Source organism: Stylophora pistillata, chromosome 12 (assembly GCF_964205215.1).
Source record: "Stylophora pistillata chromosome 12, jaStyPist1.2, whole genome shotgun sequence".
Taxonomy (NCBI): Eukaryota; Metazoa; Cnidaria; class Anthozoa; order Scleractinia; family Pocilloporidae; genus Stylophora; species Stylophora pistillata.
Genome location: NC_142530.1, coordinates 351,284 through 370,186, shown reverse-complemented (window position 1 = coordinate 370,186; position 18,903 = coordinate 351,284). Strand labels below are relative to the sequence as shown.

The window sequence follows — 18,903 nt, the reverse complement described above, 5'->3', positions numbered from 1 at the left end:
CCATCAAAAAGTTCATGAGAAGCAATTTCTGGGTCGAATAATTCATGCCCATGTCCTTGTATGTCTAGCAGCATGAGTTTTTTGTCTGACTTTTCATAAGAAAAATGGGTTAGACATTGAGCCTTCTGACCCATAACATCTGTTTCCTCGACACAACAATCACCAGTATTGTTTAAGTACTTGGTAAACTGTCCATCAATAATCTCCTCCACAGTCAAAAATTCTCCTTTATCATCTTCACCGTAGTAGATCTTTCTATACCTTAGGACCTCTCCAAATGCATGTTTTCCAATGATTTTTTGTTCCAACTGGCGAGCGAAATTCCTTGCAAGAAGATGCATCTGAACCGCCTTTTGGGTGTGTTGTTGGACAGTTTGCCCAGTGTCATTTATTCCCTTCACAGCATCAGGAAGGTATCTTTTAATTACCCAGGTAGTTCCCTTGAACTGTGGGTGCTTTGTGGTTGCTTTGTATGCATTGCGAAACCCACCGTGAGCAAACGGCTCTTATTCTTCGTTGAATTCGACAGTTATTATTATACAGCTTCTTTCCTTTAATTAATTGATGCGTTGTATCTCCTGCATCACGCTTCTTCCCTCTTTTCGCAGTCACTTTCTCTTTTAAGTTTTCCACGCGGCATCCGCCATACTAGAATCTTGAAAGGCATCCTGCAAAGAATTCTGGGTTTGTGTGGCAGCCCTCGGCCATGTGGCAGCGTTCGGCCACGAACAAATTTTTTTTTTCCGACCGCGAAAAAAAAAAAAAATACTAGTGGCAGCGCTCGGCCGGGTAGTATTTAATTTTGATTTGATTTCATTTATCTTTGGTTTCATTTTATTTCTAATTTACATTTTACTTTCACTTGCTTTTATTCATAGTTAATCGAGGGGAATATTTGAAAATGAAAAATGAGAAATAAATTGAAATTAAAAAGAAAATGACAAAAATAATCCCTATACATTTGAATATTTTTAATGGAAGTTCTCGGCCACCATACACTGATGCATTGTGGGGTAATCTTTTCCATTCAAGATGGCGGCGCGTTTTCCAGCTTCTGCGTCAATGCAGAAAATGGCAAACAACCCGCAACAGTCCTCCATGTTTCAGCGTTCTCAGTTCCAACAGTCGCCATATGGAATTTCGGTGAGTTATTTGGTTTTTGATTCCTTTTGCTTACTTTTTAACCGATAACATTGCACTGATTATAAATGCACGAAAAAAATCTTTTGAACAGCAAACACGAGGACAGATTCATGTATGTTTCTCAAAGGTTTATTTCCGCGTGATCATTGACGATCTCTGTGGATTGCTGGAAATTATAAGAAAACCCGGCAAGATTTGCGTATAACCCCACTCTGATTATGCATTCAATTCTTGGATAAAGGAAGCAGAAGCAAAACAACAGATTTCCTTTGGGACTACGGCTTTGTTTTTATTGGTATGGGGTTATACGAAAATTTTTCCGAAAAACCCTCTTATGTAGCAGTGATTACAGGGAAACCAAGTTCAAAAGGACATATTTTGAAAATGAGGGAACGGTAGCATTAGCACTAGGTAGTTTGATCATGAGTTTTCATCCATATTGCTATGTCAGTATTTCTAGCCTTAAACATAAAGTCACTTCATTTTTTGGTAAATTATACTTAGAATTTCAGATTTAATTCAATTTAATATTTTTATATTAACTTTTGTACCCTGATAATTGTTTCTTAATATTGTAGATATATTTTGTTAGCTTACTGGGGGGGCATCCCTCGTATGGTGTCTAGGATGCTTTTGGATGCTGCCTCTCCATCATCAGTATTATTATTCATTATTTATTTATTTATTATTAATTATTATATATTTATTTATTTAGTAATTTAGATTTGGAGAAACTGTAATAAATAAAATGAAGACTTTGTTCAATAATTGGTCACATATGACATAAAAATCTGGCTAGAACAAAGAAAGTGGCATAGGATGCCAAGCAGAGTGTATCACCTATGTGCTTGCCACATTTTGACATGTTCTGTGATCTATTACTGTATACACTTATGGCATCATGGAATCTGTTTGTTTTGTTTGATAAAAACCGATGAGTTTTTTATGGTGATAAGTCATCCATGGGTCTGTCTTCCTGATAAGTAGCAACCAATCAAGATGTATAATTCAGCATATCACATAAGTAACAACCAATCAATGATAGATAGATACTTTATTATAAACACCTTGCAGCCATAGGCTGAATTACGGAATATTTACAAATACAGATGATAAAAAAAGGAGGTATGAATTATTACAACTTCATCACTAAGAAAGAAGGAAAATTATCTACATCTTATAAATATGGCTAAAAATAAAACTGTTCTTCAAGCGCTCGGTTTTGCATATGGGGAGAGTGAAATCACTTTTGCACCTCAGTGCATATCTACAACTCTTCCTTTGGGGGAGGAGGCTGTGGAGTCTATGGGTGGGGTTACGGACTATCTCATCAAACAGATTGGTTGAAATTTTTTCCCTCCTCTTGTGAAGTTTTGTTAGGCCAGCTGTTTCTAGTGCTACACTATATGACAGGTCAGGATAGATGATTCTGAATGCTCTTCTTTGGATCCATTCCAAATCTTCGCTGATGTAGTTTGGTAGAGAACAGTGGAATACACATATCACATAAGTAACAGGACTTGTGTATTCCAAGATGGGCCTAATACATGTCACATAGAATTGCACAAGTTCGCTTGGTGCAACTCCAGATCTCTTGAGTTGTCTCAAAAAGTAGAGACGAGAGGAACATTTTCTACTTAGTTCAGAGGTGTGCATGTTCCACTTTAAATCGTGGCTAATGGTCACGCCTAGCAATTTGGCACTGGTGACTAATTCAAGGGGTTTGCCATTTAGGACTAGGGGTTCAAAATCGTAGTTGCTGTTCGAGAATCCAATTCGTAGTTCTTTGCACTTGGCCTCATTCAGTTGGAATCCATCGATACTTGCTTGTCTTGAAAGGTCATCCACAGCTTTTTGGAGTTTGCTCTCACGACCCTTAGTAACTATTTCGGAACAAGATGCGTCGTCCACGTATTTCCACAGGTCAGCTGGGGTGTAAAGTCAAGATGTGTAATTCAGCATATCACATAAGTAACAACCAATCAAGATGTATAATTCAGCATATCACATAAGTAACAACCAATCAAGATGTATAATTCAGCATATCACATAAGTAACAACCAATCAAGATGTATAATTCAGCATATCACAAAAGTAACAACCAATCAAGATGTATAATTCAGCATATCACGCAAGTAACAATCAATCAAGATGTATAATTCAGCATATCACATAAGTAACAACCAATCAAGATGTATAATTCAGCATATCACATAAGTAACAACCAATCAAGATGTATAATTCAGCATATCACATAAGTAACAACCAATCAAGATGTATAAGTCAGCATATCACATAAAATTTTCAAGACATCATAGTCACAAGATTCTTGATAATAAAATATGACTGGAATATTTTGTGTTTGTCCTGGAATGCTCTTGTGATATTAGTGTGAAATTTGCTTGGTTAAGCTTAATTTTCAATCTCTTGTGGTTTTCAGCGTCCAGCCAATAGTACCAATGCCACCATGGCAATGCGCATGCAGGGCAATTCAGGATTGCATCCTTATGGTCCAAATGTGCCTCGTGCAGGACTAGTGCCAGGTGCTGCTGCAGCGCTAGAGCAGGCAAGACGGAGACAGGATGCCAAGAATAGGAGAAGGTTTGTACTGAGTTCGGACTAAAGCGATTCTAGTTGTAGGAATTGCTTGGTTAACCCTTTAACCCCTATTAGTGACCAAAAGAGAATTTCTCCTTAGAATATCAAGCAAACAAGTGATGACTGTATGGCAGACAGTAAGGAAAATTACTAATTTAATTTAATAATAAGTTCTTATATAGTGCATTAAAATTGAACTTTATGCACTTTACAATTACAATTAACAACATTTAATTAAAATCCTATACATGCAATTATCGTTACTCTATCTAAACTAACGAAGTATTACAAGTTATACATATATTTGACAATGTACGATACCGAAAAATCTGGTGGCCTAATTTTTGAAAAGATAAGTTTTCAATAAGCATTTAAAGGAGTCAACAGATTCAGGGTTTTTTATGCATTCAGGTAGTTGATTCCACAAATATGGTGCAGCTTTGGAGAATGCTCTTCGCCCATACGTTTTAGTTAATGAGATCTGGAAGTCAAAGGGTTAACTGAAATTTACCCTATGCAGTGACAATTCCAACAAAGTGGAGATTTAAATCAAGCTTGATTATCTAATTTCCTTTTTAGAAAGAAGAAGATGGCTGACAAGATCTTGCCTCAAAGGGTAAGATATCCTCACAGCTGAGATGATTGTATTACTTATGTCACTGAATGGGAGCTTATATATTTTGTTGACCAAATTTACATTTGTTTTTGTAACAGGTGCGAGATCTTGTACCAGAATCACAAGCATATATGGACCTCCTTGCCTTTGAACGGAAACTGGATGCAACCATAATGCGCAAGAGGTTAGACATTCAGGAAGCTTTGAAAAGGCCAATGAAGGTAAGAGGATTGCTTTGTTTCAAAGTAAAATATTGATTGGCGTACTAGTCAGTGAATCAAATGATGATATTCATATATATGATCTTTATATATGATATAAATGAATAATATTGCTTATCATATTCTAAGAATAATATGATAGATATATTGAAAATTGTTTTTTTTTTTTGGTTTGTATTTTTTTTTTAGCAAAAAAAGAAATTGCGAATCTACTTAACTACAAACTTTTATGTGCCAAGACCAGAGAGTGAAGTAAGTTATCTGAAAGCTTATCCTCGGCAAAGAAGTTGTGATAGTTTTCCTAGCTATTAATTTTCCATGCAATAGCATTTATTAGCATACATAATTTTCGCAGCACAGGATGAAATCTGGTAACATTAATACTTAGTTACAGTGGTTAATTTTCGGTACCCTACCCTCAAATTGGTACACGAATATCAAATGGACAGGTATGGATAAATGATTCCAACTCTTCAAAACATTTTTTGTACACTAGGATGAAGAAAATATTGTTCCTTCATGGGAGCTAAGAGTGGAGGGTCGTCTTTTAGAGGAGGTATGATAAAAGTGCAAACTCCATGATACAGTATTCTCATTTTGACATATGTGGAACTTTTGCTAATTATTTTGTCCTGAAAAAGTGGTGTGTCCGTCTAAAATGGCTTCTTATAAGTTGCACATGGATTACAAGTAGTAATTCAGTCTATAACAGTGTCAAATAGAGGTGTGATTGACTACCTTTATGGATCAAATATTCTAAAGTGGCCTGGTGAAAATTAATGTGATTACAGATAAAGTTGGAAACAAATTAGTTGCATTTGGCCCCTTAAAGTTTGTTGAGTCCAACGCAAGTGATTAATACATTTGACTTTATTTAGTTGTATGACATTAAGTAAGGGCAAGTGGACATGATTTTGAATCTACCATTAACCTAAGAGTGCTAGAACTCTATGATAAAACCTCTTGAAGTGCCTGCAAAGTATACTTGTAGATTTGGATTGTCAAAGGGTTCAATTTCGTTTGCATCAGCTCAATAAAGGTGTCCACTGAATACAGGTTGGTTTTCTGGAAAATTTGGGGTGTTATTTTGGGTTGCAAGATGGTGTTTGTTTTAGAAAGTTTTCACTGTCCAAAGAAAGTGTTTCCCTGAATTTTACCAAATGGTTTTGTGTCATGGCTATAGATGCAGGCACCAAAGACTGATGGTCCTAGACAGAAGAGGAAGTTCTCAACATATTTCAAGAGCCTTGTGATAGAGTTGGACAGAGAGTTATATGGTCCCGATAATCACCTAGTTGAGGTATGATGTAGTAGTGATAAAAGTGATATGACCTAGGATTTGGTAAACCAAAATGTATATTATTCATTACATTTAATAAATAGGAACTATTAAGAGACATTTTATTTTGAGTACTGCAAGATATCCATCAATGCATGGGTTTCAATTCACTTTTCTTGCTGATTTGGTCTAGGAAGCTTGCACTTCTCTCCAAAAACCAATCAGATGCTAACTTAAACTAACTGCAAGTGTATCATTCTCATTTTCCTGTGCTTAAAGGCATTTCCACATTTTCACCCCGACTTCTCAATTGTTTGGATGGCCTTTAGAATGACTCTGTGTTGGTTCTACAAAGCACAAATGCAAAGCACTCTCGACTGATTTGAAATAAGACTGTTTATATTTCTTTTAGTGGCATCGCACCAGTTCAACTCAAGAGACCGATGGTTTTCAGGTATTAAATTTTGTCCAGGACTTCATTATTGCATGTTGTGTAGTGGCTATGTACAACTAAGTTTTCCTTTTGTTAGAGTTTAATGTCTTGACTCACTCTTCTCTTTCGTTTTTCTTGTTTCTGATCTCATTAAGGTTAAAAGACCAGGGGAAGAAAATGTGAAATGTACAATCATGTTCCTGTTGGATTACCAAGTAAGAGGTGTAAATCAAATGTCAGAAGTAAAGTAACCGTCTATATACATATTAACAATAGGGATCTTCCTCAGTCGGTGATCATTTCTTTTATTCTCCTGACCTTAATGTGTGATTCAGGGGTGATATTGTAAGGAGAAATTAGATTCTGGTCACACTTAGAGGTCAAAGAGCTAAGCAATGTAATACTATTATAATCTCATAACTTTGTAACTAAACAAAAAATGTGCACTGTTTTGTTAGCCTCCACAGTACAAACTGGATCCCAGACTAGCAAGGCTTATGGGTATTCATACTCAAACAAGGCCAGTGATTGTCAATGCTATATGGCAGTATATTAAGGTGAGCTTGACTTGATGGGTATACGGTTTGAACAGACCGTGCTGTAACCCAAACCTATTGATAAACAAGCATCCAAACCAGTTGCTAGATTCTTTAGTCTCTCTAATCATTCTAAGCAAAATATAAAGTCTGTGGCCTTTTTCTTACAAATCGGCACTCTTATTCTCTGTGGTATCGACAAACACTTTTCAGTAACTAATTTATTCTTGTGTTTTTGGTATTAGTATGTTCCCACCAATGGCATAGCTTCATCTTTCTTTATATAAACCAGGCATGTTAAGTAATAGTCTTTTTTTTCTCCATTGCTTTTAGAGTCACAATTTGCAAGATTCCCATGAGAGAGAATACATAAACTGTGACAGATACTTTCAGCAGGTCAGAACTGAAGTTCAACTTAAAAACTCTCCTTTGTCATCTCTACTAATTTCTTTTCAGAAATGTTGTGAGAATTTGATTATATACTTATTCTTTGTACCATGGTATCTGTGCAACTTGCCTCCTGATAATTGTAGTCATTGATATTTGTGACTGATTTAGTGTTATTCTCTTTCAGATTTTTGAATGTAATCGCATGAAGTTTAGTGAGATTCCTCAGCGTTTGAGTTCTTTGTTATTGCCTCCAGATCCCATTGTTATTCATCACCTTATAAGGTAAACTATGATATTTAACAATTATTCCATGAGCATGCATTGGATATGAGATGATAGATAGCCAACGAGGTGCATAGCGCCTCGTTGGCTATAATCATCTCATATCCAACAAGCCAAGTAGAATAATTGTTTTATTAAAAAAAGGCCCCCAAGATATGAGGCAAATCTTCTCAACTTTATTTTGTAGGAAGAAACTGGATGTTACAATGTACAGATATTAGATTATGGTATATTGGCTCATATACCATAATGGCTAAGCCAATTGAAAGTCTTGAATTGCATTATCCAATGATCCAGTTTTTAATAATATCCATTAGGCGAGGTATAGGAGCAAGCACTGTGGTTTAAAGTTCTCTTTTGTTGTGGACTTTTTATGAATTTTAATTTGAATTAGTCTTCTTTTCCTCATAGCAAAGAAACACCTGAAAGCAAGAGAACAACTTGCTATGACATTGAAGTAGAAGTTGTAAGTAAAATTGTTTAGTTTTAACATTACTTAGCAGTGGATCTCTATTACCTAGACATGTAATATCTGTTATGCCATCCTTGCTGGAATTAAACATTTAAGTCTTAAAGTAGGTTTCATACTTTAACTCTCAAGTTCTGCTTGTTAATTCTCCCCTCTGGCTGCTACACATTTCCTTGTAAATTAGTTATGAGAATTTGGTGTTAGATCAAGATAACAACTTCTACCTGATAAGTTCGATTATTCTTATTACTTGTTTGCTGGATGATGTTAGGATATTATTGGGAGAAGTTACATGTTAATCACCCCTAGGAGTAAAAGGTTAAAAACTCCAATATGATCCAGGCCACCAGAACAGCACAGTAAAGCTTTAAGGAACAAAAACATTTGTAGAAACAATGCATCTCTAAATCAAGTTGGTATGTTTACAAGGTAGACAGTATACAAATGTAGTGCTTGGTTTGCTGTTTCAGTTAGTTCATTGTGTATTTCTTGTTGTAGGATGACACACTTAAGGCCCAGATGCAGTCTTTTCTTCTTTCTACTGCGAGTCAGAATGAGATTACTGCATATGACAACAAGGTGGGCTGAGTTTTTTTGTGTCCTTCCACAGAGTTGAAGAGTTTTAAAAAAAAAGCCAACAGTGTCAAGAGTTTTAACTCTTGCCAAAGTGCCACTGAAAATTAAGTTCCTGTATCATTCCTCTTTTTTTTTGCTTTATTTTGTTTTGCAGATTTATGAGACAGTGGAGACAATCAATCAGTTGAAGATCAACCGCGAATTCTTCCTTGGGTTTGCAAGAGATCCTCCAGTAAGTATGTTGCTCTGTTACCTGTGAAGTAATTTCAAGAAACAGTTTGCCATTTTTGGGAGAAATGTTACATGAAAACATAAGCCCATGAAAGTGCTGTTGCAACTCATTGTCTCTTTTCAATAGTATTCAGTTCTGTTTTGTTGCACTGACAAATATCCTTGGTCTCCGTATTTAAGGAATTCATTAATCAATGGATACAGTCCCAAAGTCAAGATCTCAAGGTAAATATGTTAGCATGTTGCACTGTGTAGTTGGTTAAAGGTCTCTGAATATTGTTGGCAGTTAACATGAACGGAATCCTGTGTTCTGATTGGCTTGTCCTTATTGTGGCAGTGCTTGGTCTGCATATGCCCAAGTTCTCTCTTTCGCACTGGTTGATTTTCCTGTGGTACTTGTCTATGGTCCAAAGACATTGGTTGTTTTATTATGTGACAGTGGTTGGCTTTCCTGTGACATCTCTTGTCGGCCAGTCTTGATGTGGCTGTGGATTGTTCCCTTTGTGACCTTTTTGGGTATCCTGCAGCACCACCTGATGGCACTGTTGACCTCCCTATGGCACTAGATGACCTCCCTATGGCACTAGTTGACCTCCCTATGGCACTAGTTGACCTCCCTATGGCACTAGTTGACCTCCGTATGGCACTAGTTGACCTCCGTATGGCACTAGTTGACCTCCCTATGGCACTAGTTGACCTCCGTATGGCACTAGTTGACCTCCCTATGGCACTAGGTGACCTCCCTATGGCAGTGGTTGACCTCCCTGTGGCACTGGTTGACTGCCCTGTGTCATTATTTTCAGGTTATGACTGATGTGGTCGGAAATCCAGAAGAAGAGCGTAGAGCAGATTTCTTTCATCTTCCCTGGTCACAAGAAGCAGTTTGCCGCTACTTTTATGGAAAGGTAGTTATCACCGAGAAACTTTTAGTCTGTTTAGGCCAAGTGTTTATTTGTAGCGCACTATGAAAGTTGTTTACGTAAACTGAATTGCTCCTCAAAACATCTGCACTTTATGACACAGCTAAAGGCTTTGTAGTTGTCCATTCATAAGGCCAAAGTTCTGAATTTCTTTTTGTTCATTTAATGTAGGTTCAACAGAAGAGAGCTGAGTTGGAACAAGCCCTGGGCATCAGAGGAACTTAATGCGAGACTCGTGCTAATCACATGATCACCTCTGGTTATTTGCCCGTGAAAAGCACGTGACTACGACGTGTTGAGAGCAAGACGTGTGCAAACTCCCTCCAAGTTTCGCTGATTCGCATTACCACGTGTCATGAAGGGACTGTTCCGAGTTCAATTTGAACACCACTGAAGGTTGAAATTACTAGATAAGGTTTTTTAACCGTGTCTCCGCTTTCTTCCTCTAGTATTATGTATCAACTTACTTCGAGCCTTATGGGGCTCTCTTTAGCGTGGTAGTTGTATAATAAACCTGATGACTTACCTGTATATGCTAGTTTTTATGCTCTCTCCACTGAGGTCTCGCCCGACTAATGGAAATAAACTTCAAAATCCCAGCTCCCTTTTGTTTTTGTTATATTGAGCTTGTTTCAAAAAGTCTGCACCAAAGATTAAACAATTCACAATTTTATGTTCTTGCGAAATTTCAAGGGTTACTCTCCTTAACCACTGACGTCCAAAGATAACGCGTGTTTTTTCTGATCAAATTTGGCGCGGAACTCGCTGAGCTAATCAGATACGTTATTTTGGTGTCACATGTGCTCACCTGCTAGAACCCTGCTAGTGTTTTTTCTATCAGTAATAAAAGCTTCTGCGAGTGCTTGATCAGGACAATTGTATTTTTCATCATCGATTGATCCATCTGAACAGTTTTGAACGCCGTACGCATAGGACACTTGACGAATTTCTGTGAAATGCACCGATTTTTTGTGCACCCAGTGTGAAGAAACATTTTGTTTGTGAACATGGGCTCAGAGGATCTTCCCTGTGCACCACCAGCCGGAGCTTCTCGTATTTGAAAGACGCAAGAAATTAAAGAAGTGAAAGCTGTTAAAAGTCACATTCTGTCTTTTAGTGGCTATATTGGACAGGGACCGTGTTTCGTTGGATGGTCATGTCAAAGGAACTTCCCAAGTAGTACTTCCTAATAAGACGGCATTTTATTATTTGACGAAAGCTATAGCTAAAGGGAATGCACCCTTACAAAGATAGCATTTATCTTTGGTTATTTCGTAATTTTAGTTCGATGAATTCTGTTCGCTGTAACACAAAGCACAGCCTTAAAACACTGAACATAGATTTGAAGGCCGAACATAGCGTTGAGTGGATATTTTTCGGTAACAGTGTTCATTTTGATCACAATTCAGCAAAAACTAAATCCAAACAATGAAAAAAGTTTAAAGCACCTATAGAACTGCGTTCAAAACTTTGCTTTAGACGGCTTTCCAGAGAACTAGTGGCACGACGCACACAGTTTTGTACGGAAGAGTACTTTGTGATGTTTACGATCCATTCGTCAGTATTAGACGATGAATCACATACGTTAATGTTTGGTTTGGGGTTATAGGTTAAGAACTAACTGGCCACAAGCAAAGAACTTTTGTTTATCTAAATTCTGACCAATCTGAAAAAGATTGTTCGGTTCAACTAACAAAAGAGCTATCATCGGGAAAAGTAAACTGAAAGTGTCACCGATAAAATGGGCGAACATGAAAAACAGGCTAAATAAACTTATTTCTTTTAAGTTGTACTACACAAATATCTGTATCAAACGGCTCAAAATTCACCCCACCCCAGCCCTAAAAGAAAAAATGTCCCAGACTTTGTAGAGATCATGTTTACCAATAAAGCGTCAAACCGCGTCATGGGGTTGAAATGTTTTACAGAAATTCGCGTGAAAACAACTAGAATCTCCTGTACAAATGACATGGTCGGAAGAGATAATTGTGTTACACAATCTTCTTTTTCTGTTGAACACTTTCATTTTGTCCGAAGGAGAGGAACGCAAAATCGCTGAAGTGAAAATTTTGACAACTGGTGATTTTCCCAACGAATCGAAGCGTTACACGCGAGGAAAAAGGGGCACTTGCTCTGTTGTTTATTGAAGATAATGGTGGCAGTTTTTTGACACCTGTTTGGCTCCCGGAAAAGCAGCGAAACAACCAATCGAGAACAAAGAATGACGTTTCGTTTCACTGAGTCTCTGGTTTTGCAACTTGTAAATAATTCAATTTTGACAGGTTTCCTAAGGGTAGAATTTTTTTCTACTTTGGTGTAATCGATATGAAAAATAACACAAAGCTTGAGTGGAGAACCGGGCATTACCTTCATTTTGGGCAGATACTTCGGGGTTTTCCGTTAAGATTTTAATTTCAGGTATTTCAGTTTATGATTGGTAGCACTATATTCCGCGACTTTTACAAGTTCTCTCGCGCATGCGCTTGAGGCATAGCTGCGTTAAATTCCTCACTAAATAACAAAAGAGCGTGAAACAAAAGGAACTGTGGAGCGTGATATAACACGTTCGGGTTTGTGTATAATTGATGACTTCCAGGGTATAAATCAGAAAGGAGCTTTATTCAAGCACATTTCAAGATCGCTTCGCTGGGATCCAGAGGTAGGGACTTGAGTTGAGATTTTTTTTTTTTTTTATTTCATAACTGACATTGACTATAAATGTTCGCATAGGCAATCGTCAGGTAAACTAAATTATTTTCTTGACGCTTGCTTTTTCCCCATTTTAAAGTCAGATAAATATTGAGCAAAAATTCAAGCACAAACCCTACAAAGAGAACAACTTGTGATTCTTTATTATCTTCGATGTTAAGTTATTGAAATAGGGAAAGGTGATTTGGAAGCAATTCTGAAAGTTAAGATTATTTTAAGAATAAGTCAAGATTGCAGACAGTTTGATTTAAATATGAAATGGAAAAGTTTTACGATATTTCTCTGCCTTGTTTCAGATGGCGTCTAAACTGATCCTAGGATGCCTAGCGCTCATGGTAGCATCAACTTATGCTAGATCAAGTAAGTTTAAATATTTTTATTTTCAATTTTTGTTCTCGTCAAGCAGCTTTACCGTGATAAAATTTAGCCGAGATGCGAGCAATACAATGGCATCAAATCAAGGATTATTTCAAATGGTTATAACCTTTAAATCATAACTTATTTTCCTGTACCTACGGAGAATTATTACACCAGACAGATTACATCTGTCATTAAAATGGAGCAGATTTTCAAATCATAAAAAAAAGGCGATTGAGGTTCTTCTCAGAAGCCGCTTCTGTGAACCTACAAAAGGCTCGGTGATGAATAATTGATTATCGGCGAATTAAAAGATAAAGGTGTTCTCGATCGATCAACCTTAAGATATTTGTTTAAAGTTGATCATTAAAGCGCAAAGTTAGGAATGTATCGTAACGATAATACAATTATATCATCAAGTAAAATATTTTAATGATATTTACAGCTGTGACATGTATCTCGCACCTAAAGAAATACTTAAACTTGAAGTAAAAATTTACGTAAACTAACCAAAGCTTAGATAGCGACGTGAAATTTTTTAGGAAGTTAAAGTTTTTCGTCCATTGCTTGTGCGTCTCTCAAAGTAATTCCTATCTACGAAAAACTGAATTCTGATTGGATAGTTAGCTTTTGCAAAAGCGGGTTCCCGTCAAAACCTGCAAGTTAGTGAAGCGAGAAGTGAAAACATTTTCTTTTGTACTATTTATAATTCATTTACCCACCAAACTTGGTATACCATGCCAAAATCAAACTTTTTCAATCGATATGCGAGTTATTTTGAGTAATTAATCAATGATAACAATTTGAACAAAGTATTTTCAAAAGCTTCTAAAGTCATAACTAGACGACATAAATCAAACCGTTCGCATTTTTAACTGGACCTTGCAAAGTAGGGTATTTTCTTAATTCAAATTTAATAATAAAAATGGTAGGTAAAGAATAGTGACCTTGAACTTGTCGTGGTTTTGGCATTACCGTGAAAAGTTATTAAAAAGAACTATGAAGATCCTAAAATAAATTCTCAATTCCCATGTTTCATAGAATTGATCAAAATATCTGGAACCAGTTAGAGGCATAACGTCTTGTACAGTCTCCAAGGAAATTAAACGTATTTTTCTTTTCTCTCTCTCTCTCTCTCTCTCTTTTTTGTCACGCAGCATACAAAAGAAACGCTAACCCTTGTCCCCCGGGATGTCCCGGTAGCTGTGCGCCCGCTTGTGCGGTATCCTGTTGTATGCCTCCACCACCCGCACCACCACCGCCACCACCTCCACCTCCACCACCACCAGAGCCAGCTAAGCCAGGACCCCCCGGACCTTCAGGAAGAATGGGACCTCCCGGACCAGTGGGACCTATCGGACCCATGGGAGAGGCCGGACCTCCAGGACCACCCGGACCCCAGGGACCCCCAGGACCACCCGGAGAGCCAGCTCCTCCACCACCACCACCTCCTCCGTGTCCTCCAGTGTGCGCCCATACCTGTGTCTCATCCTGCCCGACCTCGTGCTGCTCTGGCAGAAAGTAAACGACCACGTGGTGATGCGACGTCATTGGCACGAAAATTAGTTCTAACTTCTAAGTTTAGCGTTCGTAAAGTACTTTTTCAGTGGATTTTTTTTTTGTTGTATTTGCTTTGTACAAATGAAATAGAAGGCAGAGAGAAGACGAATTGCTGAAAGTTCATTCGTAGGTGTGTGTAAGCACGAGGAACATTCAAATAAAAAAATATTTACTTTGTTTGATTAAAACTTTGTCTGCTTTTCCCTTGTCTTCAAATGGTAATCTACGCCATTCATTACGGACTCGTCCAAGCCAGGGGCGCCGCAGTTTCTCCGAATGGAATTTTATCGACAAAAAAAAGGCCTGTTTACGTTAACAATTATATCCGAAAAAACTGAAACACTGAACTCAAATTTAAATGAAATTTCGAATGTGAAACATGGCGTCAGTGCAGATCGTTCACCCAATAATTTACTGTTTGTGTCTTTTGCTTTCGTATTTATCTCATTTATAGTGTTTCTAGTATTTTTACAGAATGTATTCTTGTCAACTCAACTGAACCTCGTTTACCTAGCGCATAATTTGGCTTTAGTTTGTAAGAAATCGTCCGCGCAGATAGTTAATGTTCGTGCGACCGGAAAAAAAGTTTAAAACCAACAGAGAAAAAAAGATAAGTAGGTACATTGGTTTTGAGAAATAATTTAACGTGTAGATTTCTTTTGAATGCATGTGAGTAACAATTTAATTAAAGTTGATAATAAGATCGCATCAGTAATAATGTCTTCACTCTCTGAACATTTCAGTTTTTCATGCAAAGGTTGGTAATTACGATGAAAAAGTAAGAGCGCAGTTCAATTTTTAAAACTCCACCAGGAAGCTCTTTCCTTAAAATTTCGAAATTTAAATTTCTGGTGAAGCCACAACTACAGCCAGTCAGAATGCAAAACGTTAAGGCGCGGTATTTCCCTTGTGGGTAAATGTTCCCGAAATACATTTTTATAACTAGCAAGTAGTTTAAGTCTTTCATAGAGATCCAACGAACAAAACATGAGATGTACATACTAAAACCAGGATTATACAGATAGGAAAATATGCATGATGTCATATACGGACAACGAGGATAGAAATTTGTCAAAATTGTCCGAATAAATTATTTGTATTCAGTTAATAACAATGTACATCGCTTGCTCGTGTTCCAGTATTTCCAGCATTGTACAGTTCAGTGACTTCTGGTTTTAGCTCTGCGCAGTTCCAAATAAATTCAAAAGTATTTGGGCTCTTCAAGAGCCATTGCGAATGGTTTTTGACAATAAAGTCCTGCAAACTCGTTGCCCTTGAGAAAATAAACCACAACCACTTTTTAATAAACGAATAATTCTGTTTCACCTTGGTGGTTGTTTACAGCAGAATTTCAAAATCAGCGAAAAACACCTGGCAACGCAAAAAGAAGGACAGATGCAAAAAATCCGAGGAAGCCTGGGTCTAAGCATAGTTTCACACCAATGTTTGTGCATGTGGTATGGTTTCCCGAGTTGTTCGCGGGTCTTACATCTTCCTCGTTGTATTTCGCAAGCGATCCTGGTTTTGTAAAGTTCAGTATCTTTGGATAGTAGTTGTTCCAAAACGCCATTCTACGTGGTTCATAGAAAGCTTCCATCTGAGATCTGTTGTTGATACGTAAATACAACTTACTGCTCACGTTGAACCTGTCCCAGACAAGCCCACGTACCTGGTGAGGTGTAGGGTTCCCGTGCTTGGCAAAGTTCGCATAAAGTTCCATGATTAAGTGACTTACATTCCGATCTTCATCTGTGAAGTTCAAGGCGCTGCTGTTCAGAAATGGCGCACCAAACACGTAGGGCGTGTTATCCCCATGTGCTACCCCCTTCCAGGCATCCGTACCAGTTTCTGTAGACCTGTGGTTGAACTCAAACATGTAAGCGTCGGCATGCGCGCTATGGATCCCCAGCACCTCCAGAGTGGGGGCTGCCACGAAGTAGTCTGACTGAATGTTGACGATTTCTTGACGGAGGGAGGGTGAGTTAGGCGTTTTACTCCAAGGAGTGTACTGGAATTCAATTGCATCCTCTATAATCCCAGTGGTTTTGTTATTATGCAGTCTCTCTTTTTCCACGAAGGAGTCGATAAATTCTCTAAAGTCAGAAGGCGTAATTTCTTTTGGAGGATATAATTCCGGGGGGGTGTTGTGCGCGCCTTCATGACTGTTAAAACCACTTATGAGGGGAACCTTGGAGAATTTTCCAGATCCACGAAGATTCTCTGGTGTATCATAAATGAAGTAGCTGTCAATGACCGGCCCTGTGTTTTGCCATTCAAATTTCTCGATGATACTCTCAGCGCTTTTGTTCCGAAGACAATCCATCATGCTTTTACTACTGGTCGTATCACAGTTAAGCTTCTCTGCTGTGATGTTAGTCTTTTCAACAGCTTTTTTCACTGAATTAAAGGCAAATGGCGAAAATTCCACGCCACTCTCGGTTATGGCTCGATGAAAAAGTCCCTCTGAGAGTGGTGACAAGATGTGCAGGCCAACACTGGCCCCACCGGAGCTCACCCCTAATATGGTGACTCTTTTCGGATCTCCCCCAAATACCTCGATGTTTTCTTTTATCCACTTAAGGGCCTCTAATTGATCTAACATTCCCCAGTTTCCACGCGCAACACCATCACCAGCAGTCATAAAGCCAAAAGGACCAAGGCGGTACTGGATCGTGACGAGGACAACGCCCAAGCGGGGCAGTACCTCTCCGGGTGTGGTGTCACGAGCAGTTGTCCCATATACATAACTCCCTCCGTGAATAAACATTATAACAGGATGAAAACGACTCGCACTTGATGGCTTTTTTCCTGGAGTGAAAATATTCAAATGCAGGCAGTCTTCATTTGAGTCATTTTCCCAAGAAAATTCCGGCCAAACATTGCGAATGGACCTTTCAAAGTAAGAAGAATAATTTTGCGGGCAAACGTTCCTGAAAAAGGTTGCATTGTATGTTCGAGGCTTCCATGCAGCTGGGGGTTGGGGCGGTTTAAATCGAAGTTGATTCACTGGCGGTGAGGCAAAAGGAACTCCAAAAAATGAGTTAACGGATTGAAATTCGCCAATTTCATTCGAAAAACGCGTCGTTTTTCCGAGAATTTTGCCATACTGAGTTTCAACGATTACTCTGCCGGAAAGGTTTGTGATTCCAAATGAAAAGCACTCGACCACAATGAAGACCACAATCGACCAGCTCTTCTCTTGTGTAATCCAGATCATTTTGAATATATCCCTTCAGTTCTTAATTTGCAGGCATTGCGGAGGAGGATATCTAAATGACACAAGTCGAATGTGCTAAATCCACTTTAAAGTGGATGCATTCGCCAAAACACCTTTTATGGCTGCGATATCCGCCGCGAACAAATTTTTGGTTCTGTTTAGATGTTGCGTCTCTCGGTGGCTTTGCGTGTAACCACAAGCGAATATCATTTCCTTCTCTAGAGGTCGCTCATAATTTGCTGTCACGAGTCATTTCTTTGACAGCCACTCGTGAATCATCCCCTGAGGCAATGCATCTAAACTTGCTCTGATTCGACGTTTTTTAAGGTGATAAAATCTTTACGGCTTTTCTCAAAATCTTTTGCTAATTGACTGCCATTTACCCCAAAAGGCATATTTATGACCAAAGAAAAAACTTGGGCTCCTGTCGACAGCGCACGCAATGAATATGAAAAATGATACATCTCCTTTTCATCGTCGCTTAAGATTTGGTGTGCTCTCCTAATTTGAACGTGGATATAGCAAAAATTTTGATCTTTCAGCTATTAGTGTTTAGGTCAGCTCGCCAAGTTTAATTGTCGAAAGATGAAACAAATGTAAATTATCACAAAAAATGTATCTTTTAACGATGCGGGAAGAAAACTTTTATCATGGTAAAACTCCACTTAAAGAAAGCTGTAATTGAATTAGATGTTAGAAAGTTATCTTTAAAGAAACTGCGTCTGAATTTGACAAGAGCTTTGCCATAGAAATCGATCACAAACTGCTTTTGTTCTAGTTTTAAATATGGGTACAGTTTTTTTTTTTTTTTTTTGAAAGCAGCCTCTGTCTATTTGGAGCGTGTGAATTAAACTTGATGGGCTATCGTTTCATAGTGTCAAATTTAAAGAAGAGTTGCGGTCTGAAACAAATCAAAATCTAGTCACAAACAATTTCAAAGTAATATCTTTTCAAATATCATCCGATCTCTCTCTGAGATGGAAAGTATCTCAGAAATTGCCCGATAACATGACATGTAATCACCACAGTTTAAGATCTTAGTCTTCGACCTCAATATTACTAATTTTCAAATGTGTTTATCTAAGATCCTTTAATTTCACGCATTAAATTGATTGAAAACAGGTTAGTTCAGTGGCTCATAGTGAAAAATAAATGAATAAAAAAAAAAAAAATAGATGAAATCGAACCAGTAGATTCCGCCACAAGTTTTGACTGAACGATCAGATACTTTATGAAAATTCGAGACATTCAAATATAAAAGAAACGAAACAAAATTGAACTCAATGATTAAGTCAGACTCTTAACAGGAAACTGTAGTTTTAAAGTGTCGGAGCTGAATTCGCATTTATTAGTAAGAATTTCAAGG

At 37.9% G+C, this 18,903-nt stretch overlaps 3 protein-coding genes across 3 annotated transcripts; 2 read left to right on the top strand and 1 right to left on the bottom strand.

Moving 5' to 3' along the window:
• The first annotated feature begins 992 nt into the window (after positions 1 to 992).
• On the top strand, positions 993 to 10,225 carry LOC111327402 (SWI/SNF-related matrix-associated actin-dependent regulator of chromatin subfamily D member 1). Its single transcript, XM_022931572.2, has 18 exons — positions 993 to 1,143; positions 3,584 to 3,744; positions 4,321 to 4,357; positions 4,456 to 4,578; positions 4,768 to 4,830; positions 5,075 to 5,134; positions 5,762 to 5,878; positions 6,270 to 6,311; positions 6,446 to 6,505; positions 6,749 to 6,847; positions 7,160 to 7,222; positions 7,401 to 7,498; positions 7,910 to 7,964; positions 8,466 to 8,546; positions 8,698 to 8,775; positions 8,955 to 8,999; positions 9,578 to 9,679; positions 9,866 to 10,225. Exons 1-18 carry the CDS (start codon positions 1,033 to 1,035, stop codon positions 9,917 to 9,919), a joined length of 1,449 nt encoding a protein of 482 aa, XP_022787307.1. The 5' UTR covers positions 993 to 1,032; the 3' UTR covers positions 9,920 to 10,225.
• Positions 10,226 to 12,263: 2,038 nt separating this feature from the next.
• Positions 12,264 to 14,508, top strand: LOC111327448 (uncharacterized). The gene is made up of 3 exons (XM_022931636.2): positions 12,264 to 12,353; positions 12,700 to 12,763; positions 13,918 to 14,508. Exons 2-3 carry the CDS (start codon positions 12,700 to 12,702, stop codon positions 14,283 to 14,285), a joined length of 432 nt encoding a protein of 143 aa, XP_022787371.1. The 5' UTR covers positions 12,264 to 12,353; the 3' UTR covers positions 14,286 to 14,508.
• A 1,031-nt stretch (positions 14,509 to 15,539) lies between these two features.
• LOC111327447 (neuroligin-4, X-linked) lies at positions 15,540 to 18,644 on the bottom strand. The gene has a single exon (XM_022931635.2). The coding sequence runs from the start codon at positions 17,535 to 17,537 to the stop codon at positions 15,678 to 15,680; it is 1,860 nt and encodes a 619-aa protein (XP_022787370.2). The 5' UTR covers positions 17,538 to 18,644; the 3' UTR covers positions 15,540 to 15,677.
• Between the last annotated feature and the right edge of the window lie 259 nt (positions 18,645 to 18,903).